At 53.4% G+C, this 8,483-nt stretch overlaps 1 protein-coding gene across 1 annotated transcript; it reads right to left on the minus strand.

The window, feature by feature from the left end:
- Positions 1-2,956: 2,956 nt before the first annotated feature.
- Positions 2,957-6,236, minus strand: LOC135529081 (RNA-splicing ligase RtcB homolog). The gene is made up of 3 exons (XM_064957988.1): positions 6,059-6,236; positions 5,323-5,482; positions 2,957-3,231 (listed from the first exon to the last, which is right to left on the minus strand). Exons 1-3 carry the CDS (start codon positions 6,191-6,193, stop codon positions 2,972-2,974), a joined length of 555 nt encoding a protein of 184 aa, XP_064814060.1. The 5' UTR covers positions 6,194-6,236; the 3' UTR covers positions 2,957-2,971.
- Between the last annotated feature and the right edge of the window lie 2,247 nt (positions 6,237-8,483).

Consider the following 8,483-nt stretch of genomic DNA (forward strand, 5'->3'; position numbering starts at 1 on the left):
ACCGTCTCAGGTGCGGTAGTCACCCGTCCCAGGTGCGGTCAGTTACCAGTCTCAGGTGCGGCGTTAGGGTCAGTTACCTCTCAGTTAGGGGTCAGTTACCCGTCTCAGGTAGGGTCAGTTACCAGTCTCAGGTGCGGCAGTTACGCGTAGTCTCAGGTGCGGTCAGTTACCTGCTCAGTGGGGCGGGGGGTGGTACTACAGTCTCAGGTAGGGTCAGTTACCCACGTCTCCAGGTAGGGTCAGTTACCCGTCTCAGGTAGGGTCAGTTACCCGTCTCAGGTAGGGTCAGTTACCCGCCCTCAGGTAGGGTCAGTTACCCGTCTCCAGGTAGGGTCAGTTACCCGTCTCAGGTAGGGTCAGTTGTCCGGCCTCAGGTAGTTACCCTCTCAGTTAGGGTCAGTTACCCGTCTCAGGTAGGGTCTGCCACCCTCGTCTCAGGTAGGGTCTGCTACTCCGTCCCAGGTAGCGGTCAGTTACCCGTCTCAGGTAGCGGCTCGCTACCCGTCTCTAGGTAGCGGCCAGTTACCCGGCTCCCAGGTAGCGGCCAGTTACCCGCCCTCAGGTAGCGGTCAGTTACCCGTCTCAGGTAGGGTCAGTTACCTGCCTCAGGTAGGGTCAGTTACCAGTCTCAGGTGCGGTCAGTTACCCGTCTCAGGTGCGGTCAGTTACCCGCTCTCAGGTAGGGTCAGTTACCCGTCTCAGTTAGGGTCAGTTACCCGTCTCAGGTGCGGTCAGTTACCCGTCTCAGGTAGGGTCAGTTACCCGTCTCAGGTAGCGGTCAGTTACCCGTCTCAGGTGCGGTCAGTTACCCGTCTCAGGTGCGGTCAGTTACCTGTCTCAGGTGCGGTCAGTTACCCGTCTCAGGTAGGTCAGTTACCCGTCTCAGGTAGCGGTCAGTTACCCGTCTCAGGTAGGGTCAGTTACCCGTCTCAGGTGCGGTCAGTTACCCGTCTCAGGTGCGGTCAGTTACCCGTCTCAGGTGCGGTCAGTTACCCGTCTCAGGTGCGGTCAGTTACCCGTCTCAGGTGCGGTCAGTTACCCGTCTCAGGTAGGGTCAGTTACCCGTCTCAGGTAGGGTCAGTTACCAGTCTCAGGTGCGGTCAGTTACCCGTCTCAGGTGCGGTCAGTTACCCGTCTCAGGTGCGGTCAGTTACCCGTCTCAGGTGCGGTCAGTTACCCGTCTCAGGTGCGGTCAGTTACCCGTCTCAGGTAGGGTCAGTTACCCGTCTCAGTTAGGGTCAGTTACCCGTCTCAGGTAGGGTCAGTTACCCGTCTCAGGTAGGGTCAGTTACCCGTCTCAGTTAGGGTCAGTTACCCGTCTCAGGTAGGGTCAGTTACCCGTCTCAGGTGCGGTCAGTTACCCGTCTCAGGTGCAGGGTCAGTTACCCGTCTCAGGTAGGGTCAGTTACCCGTCTCAGGTAGCGGTCAGTTACCCGTCTCAGGTGCGGTCAGTTACCCGTCTCAGGTGCGGTCAGTTACCCGTCTCAGGTGCGGTCAGTTACCTGTCTCAGGTGCGGTCAGTTACCACGTCTCAGGTGCGGTCAGTTACCCGTCTCAGGTAGGGTCAGTTACCCGTCTCAGGTACGGTCAGTTACCTGTCTCAGGTGCGGTCAGTTACCCGTCTCAGGTGCGGTCAGTTACCCGTCTCAGGTGCGGTCAGTTACCCGTCTCAGGTGCGGTCAGTTACCCGTCTCAGGTGCGGTCAGTTACCCGTCTCAGGTGCGGTCAGTTACCTGCCTCAGGTGGGCAGTTACCTGCTCAGGTGCGGTCAGTTACCTGTCTCAGGTGGTCAGTTAGGGTCAGTTACCCGTCTCAGGTAGGGTCAGTTACCCGTCTCAGGTAGGGTCAGTTACCCGTCTCAGGTAGGGTCAGTTACCCGTCTCAGGTAGGGTCAGTTACCCGTCTCAGGTGCGGTCAGTTACCCGTCTCAGGTGCGGTCAGTTACCCGTCTCAGGTGCGGCTGGTCAGTTACCCGTCTCAGGTGCGGTCAGTTACCCGTCTCAGGTGCGGTCAGTTACCCGTCTCAGGTGCGGTCAGTTACCCGTCTCAGGTGCGGTCAGTTACCCGTCTCAGGTGCGGTCAGTTACCCGTCTCAGGTGCGGTCAGTTACCCGTCTCAGGTGCGGTCAGTTACCCGTCTCAGGTGCGGTCAGTTACCCGTCTCAGGTGCGGTCAGTTACCCGTCTCAGGTGCGGTCAGTTACCTGTCTCAGGTGCGGTCAGTTACCCGTCTCAGGTGCGGTCAGTTACCCGTCTCAGGTGCGGTCAGTTACCCGTCTCAGGTGCGGTCAGTTAGGGTCAGTTACCCGTCTCAGGTAGGGTCAGTTACCAGTCTCAGGTGCGGTCAGTTACCTGTCTCAGGTGCGGTCAGTTACCTGTCTCAGGTGCGGTCAGTTACCTGTCTCAGGTGCGGTCAGTTACCTGTCTCAGGTGCGGTCAGTTACCTGTCTCAGGTGCGGTCAGTTACCTGTCTCAGGTGCGGTCAGTTACCTGTCTCAGGTGCGGTCAGTTACCTGTCTCAGGTGCGGTCAGTTACCTGTCTCAGGTGCGGTCAGTTACCTGTCTCAGGTGCGGGTCAGTTACCTGTCTCAGGTGCGGTCAGTTACCTGTCTCAGGTGCGGTCAGTTACCTGTCTCAGGTGCGGTCAGTTACCCGTCTCAGGTAGGGTCAGTTACCTGTCTCAGGTGCGGTCAGTTACCTGTCTCAGGTGGGGTCAGTTAGGGTCAGTTACCCGTCTCAGGTAGGGTCAGTTAGGGTCAGTCACCTGTCTCAGGTGCGGTCCGTTAGGGTCAGTTACCAGTCTCAGGTGCGGTCAGTTACCTGTCTCAGGTGCGGTCCGTTAGGGTCAGTTACCTGTCTCAGGTAGGGTCAGTTACCTGTCTCAGGTAGGGTCAGTTACCTGTCTCAGGTAGGGTCAGTTACCAGTCTCAGGTAGGGTCAGTTACCCGTCTCAGGTGCGGTCAGTTACCCGTCTCAGGTGCGGTCAGTTACCCGTCTCAGGTGCGGTCCGTTAGGGTCAGTTACCTGTCTCAGGTGCGGTCCGTTAGGGTCAGTTACCTGTCGTGTGAGGAAGGTCATAGAGGAACGGTTGACCCAGGCATAGTTGCCGGCAGCGGCCATTCCTTTCAGGTAGTCTTGTCCCTCCTCTGAAAAGATACGGGCGCACGCCAGCTGACGATCGTTCACCTGGATCTTGTCTCGCTTCATCGCCTTCTCCATGGCAACCAGGGCATCTACCAGAACATACACAGTACCAGTCAAAAGTTGGGAAACCTAATTATTCAAGGGTTGTTCTTCAGTGGCTTAAGGAAGTATTTAGACCCCTTGACTTTTTCCACATTTTGTTACGTGACAAACTTATTCTAAAATGGATTCAATTGTCCCCCCATTTACCTAAGTATTCAGACCCTTAATTCAGTACTTTGTTGCAGCACCTTGGGCAGTAATTACAGGCTCGAGTCTTCTTGGGTCTGACCCTACAAGCTTGGCACACCTGTATTTGGGGAGTTTATCCCATTCCTCTCTTTCAGATCCTCTCAAGCTCTGTCAGGTTGGATGGGGAGCGTCACTGCACAGCTATTTTTAGGTCTCTCCAGAAATGTTTGATCGGGTTCAAGTCCGGGCTCTGGCTGGGCCACTCAAGGACATTGAGACTTGTCCTAAGCCACTCCTGTGTTGTCTTGGCTGTGCGCTTAGGGCCGTTGTCCTGTTGGAAGGTGAACCTTTGCGCCCCCCCCCCACCAGTCTGAGGTCCTGAGCGCTCTGGAGCAGGTTTTCATCAAGGATCTCTCTGTAATTTGTTCTGTTCATCTTTCCCTCGATCCTGACTAGTCTCCCAGTCCCTGCTGCTGAAAAACATCCCCACAGCATGATGCTGCCACCACTATGCTTCACCGTAGGGATGGTGCTGCCGCCACCATGCTTCACTGTAGGGATGATGCCGCCACCACCATGCTTTACCGTAGGGATGATGCTGCCACCACCATGCTTTACCGTAGGGATGGTGCTGCCGCCACCATGCTTTACCATAGGAATGGTGCTGCCGCCACCATGCTTCACCGTGGGGATGGTGCCCAGCACCACCATGCTTTACCGTAGGGATGATGCTGCCGCCACCATGCTTTACCGTAGGGATGGTGCCAGGTTTCCTCCAGACATGACACTTGGCATTCAGGCCAAGTGTCCAAACTTGGTTTCATCAGACCAGAGAATCTGGTTTCTCATGGTCAGTCCTTTAGGTGCCTTCAGGAAAACTCATAGGGGGCTATCATGTGTCTTTTTACTGAGGAGTGGCTTGCGTCTGGCCACTCTACCATAAAGACCTGATTGGTGGGGTTCTGCAGATGGTTGTCCTTCTGGAAGGTTCTCCCATCTCCACAGAGGAACTCTGGAGCTCTGTCAGAGTGACCATCGGGTTCTTGGTCAGCTCCTTGACCAAGGCCCTTCTCCCCCGATTGCTCAGTTTGGTCAGGTGGCCAGCTCTAGGAAGAGTCTTGGTGGTTCCAAACTTCTTCCATTTAAGAATGATAGAGGCCACCGTGTTCTTGGGGACCTTCAATGCTGCAGAAATGTTTTGGTACCCTTGCCCAGATCTGTGCCTCGACACAATCCTGTCTCTGAGCTCTGTGGACAACTCCTTCGACCTCATGGCTTGGTTTTTGCTCTGACATCCACTGTCAACTGTGGGACCTTATATAGACAGGTGTGTACCTTTCCAAATCATGTCCAATCAATTGAATTGACCACAGGTGGCCTCCAATCAAATTGTAGAAACATTTCAAGGATGATCAATGGAAACAGAATGCACATGAGCTCAATGTCAAGTCTCACAGCAAAGGGTCTGAATACTTATATACGGTATCCGTTTTCTAATGAACCGTTTTCCCTTATGGGTTAGTGTATTTATTTCACCCATTTTAGAACAAAGACATAACCTATTTTTTTCCCCTCAATGTATATTTTTACCTTTATTTAACCAGGTAAGTCATTGAAAAACACATAATTTACAACAACAACCTGACCAAGACAAGAACCAATACACCGCGCAGCAACGCAGACAAGAACCAATACACCGCGCAGCAACGCAGACAAGAACCAATACACCGCGCAGCAACGCAGACAAGAACCAATACACCGCGCAGCAACGCAGACAAGAACCAATACACCGCGCAGCAACGCAGACAAGAACCAATACACCGCGCAGCAACGCAGACAAGAACCAATACACCGCGCAGCAACGCAGACAAGTGACCACGTTACAGACTATTCTTTAAAAACTAAACAAAAATGCATATTTCCAACATGGGTAGAGAGAGCAGTCCTACCTGTCGCCACCTGGTGGCCCAGCCCCCTGCTGCCACTGTGGATCATCACACACACCTGGCCCTTGTGGTCGATGCCCATCTTCTTAGCAGCATAGTCATTATAGATCTCATCCACCACCTGGATCTCAGCGTAGTGGTTCCCTGCCCCCAGAGTACCCAGCTGGAATAAGGACAGGTCATTATAGATCTCTGCCCCCAGAGTACCCAGCTGGAATAAGGACAGGTCATTATAGATCTCTGCCCCCAGAGTACCCAGCTGGAAAAAGGACAGGTCATTATAGATCTCTGCCCCCAGAGTACCCAGCTGGAATAAGGACAGGTCATTATAAGTTAGGGAGTGGCGTTACTTGAGGCAGGCCACTCTTCTTGGCCTTGGATGAGACCTTGTTGGGGGTCAGGGGTCAGGGTTAGTTAAGGAGTGGTGTTACCTGAGGAAGGCCTCTCTTCTTGGCCTTGGAAGAGACCTTGTTGGGGGTCAGGGTTAGTCAGGGAGTGGTGTGACCTGAGGAAGGCCTCTTCTTGGCCTTGGAGGAGACCTTGTTGGGGGTCAGGGTTAGTTAGGGAGTGGCGTTACCTGAGGAAGGCCTCTCTTCTTGGCCTTGGAGGAGACCTTGTTGGGGGTCAGGGGTCAGGGTTAGTTAGGGAGTGGTGTTACCTGAGGAAGGCCTCTCTTCTTGGCCTTGGAGGAGACCTTGTTGGGGGTCAGGGGTCAGGGTTAGTTAGGGAGTGGTGTTACCTGAGGAAGGCCTCTCTTCTTGGCCTTGGAGGAGACCTTGTTGGGGTCGGCCTGCAGCATCCTGCCATACTCCTCACAGTGCTCCTTATCCTCTGCCCAGGCATAGCCTTCTCTCAGGGACCAGTCCACTCCCATCTCTAGAGCCTCCTCTAGATCCCTGTAACAGACAAGGTATCAGTCTCTACATAGCCTTCTCTCAGGGACCAGTCCACTCCCATCTCTAGAGCCTCCTCTAGATCCCTGTAACAGACAAGGTATCAGTCTCTACATAGCCTTCTCTCAGGGACCAGTCCACTCCCATCTCTAGAGCCTCCTCTAGATCCCTGTAACAGACAAGGTATCAGTCTCTACATAGCCTTCTCTCAGGGACCAGTCCCCTCCCATCTCTAGAGCCTCCTCTAGATCCCTGTAACAGACAGCCTCCTCTCAGGGACCAGTATTGGTGTATTGGTGTCTGTAGACAGCAGGGTATTGGTGTCTGTAGACAGCAGGGTATTGGTGTATTGGTGCCTGTAGACAGCAGGGTATTGGTGTATTGGTGCCTGTAGACAGCAGGGTATTGGTGTCTGTAGACAGCGGGGTATTGGTGTCTGTAGACAGCGGGGTATTGGTGTCTGTAGACAGCAGGGTATTGGTGTATTGGTGTCTGTAGACAGCAGGGTATTGGTGTCTGTAGACAGCAGGGTATTGGTGTATTGGTGCCTGTAGACAGCAGGGTATTGGTGTCTGTAGACAGCAGGGTATTGGTGTATTGGTGTCTGTAGACAGCAGGGTATTGGTGTATTGGTGTATTGGTGCCTGTAGACAGCAGGGTATTGGTGTCTGTAGACAGCAGGGTATTGGTGTATTGGTGCCTGTAGACAGCAGGGTATTGGTGTATTGGTGTATTGGTGCCTGTAGACAGCAGGGTATTGGTGTCTGTAGACAGCGGGGTATTGGTGTATTGGTGTCTGTAGACAGCAGGGTATTGGTGTCTGTAGACAGCAGGGTATTGGTGTATTGGTGCCTGTAGACAGCAGGGTATTGGTGTCTGTAGACAGCGGGGTATTGGTGTCTGTAGACAGCAGGGTATTGGTGTATTGGTGTCTGTAGACAGCGGGGTATTGGTGTCTGTAGACAGCAGGGTATTGGTGTATTGGTGCCTGTAGACAGCAGGGTATTGGTGTATTGGTGCCTGATTGGTGTCTGTAGACAGCGGGGTATTGGTGTATTGGTGCCTGTAGACAGCAGGGTATTGGTGTCTGTAGACAGCGGGGTATTGGTGTCTGTAGACAGCAGGGTATTGGTGTATTGGTGTCTGTAGACAGCGGGGTATTGGTGTCTGTAGACAGCAGGGTATTGGTGTATTGGTGTATTGGCTGTCTGCAGACAGCAGGGTATTGGTGTATTGGTGTCTGCAGACAGCAGGGTATTGGTGTATTGGTGTCTGCAGACAGCAGGGTATTGGTGTATTGGTGTCTGCAGACAGCAGGGTATTGGTGTATTGGTGTCTGCAGACAGCAGGGTATTGGTGTATTGGTGTCTGCAGACAGCAGGGTATTGGTGTCTGCAGACAGCAGGGTATTGGTGTCTGCAGACAGCAGGGTATTGGTGTATTGGTGTCTGCAGACAGCAGGGTATTGGTGTATTGGTGTCTGCAGACAGCAGGGTATTGGTGTATTGGTGCCTGTAGACAGCAGGGTATTGGTGCCTGTAGACAGCAGGGTATTGGTGCCTGTAGACAGCAGGGTATTGGTGCCTGTAGACAGCAGGGTATTGGTGTATTGGTGCCTGTAGACAGCAGGGTATTGGTGTCTGTAGACAGCAGGGTATTGGTGCCTGTAGACAGCAGGGTATTGGTGCCTGTAGACAGCAGGGTATTGGTGTATTGGTGCCTGTAGACAGCAGGGTATTGGTGTCTGTAGACAGCAGGGTATTGGTGTCTGCAGACAGCAGGGTATTGGTGTATTGGTGTCTGCAGACAGCAGGGTATTGGTGTATTGGTGTCTGCAGACAGCAGGGTATTGGTGTCTGCAGACAGCAGGGTATTGTGTATTGGTGTCTGCAGACAGCAGGGTATTGGTGTCTGCAGACAGCAGGGTATTGGTGTATTGGTGTCTGCAGACAGCAGGGTATTGGTGTATTGGTGTCTGCAGACAGCAGGGTATTGGTGTATTGGTGTCTGCAGACAGCAGGGTATTGGTGTATTGGTGTCTGTAGACAGCAGGGTATTGGTGTCTGTAGACAGCAGGGTATTGGTGTCTGCAGACAGCAGGGTATTGGTGTATTGGTGTCTGCAGACAGCAGGGTATTGGTGTATTGGTGTCTGCAGACAGCAGGGTATTGGTGTATTGGTGTCTGTAGACAGCAGGGTATTGGTGTATTGGTGTCTGTAGACAGCAGGGTATTGGTGTATTGGTGCCTGTAGACAGCAGGGTATTGGTGT

Source organism: Oncorhynchus masou, unplaced genomic scaffold (genome assembly GCF_036934945.1).
Source record: "Oncorhynchus masou masou isolate Uvic2021 unplaced genomic scaffold, UVic_Omas_1.1 unplaced_scaffold_10875, whole genome shotgun sequence".
Lineage (NCBI taxonomy): Eukaryota > Metazoa > Chordata > Actinopteri > Salmoniformes > Salmonidae > Oncorhynchus > Oncorhynchus masou.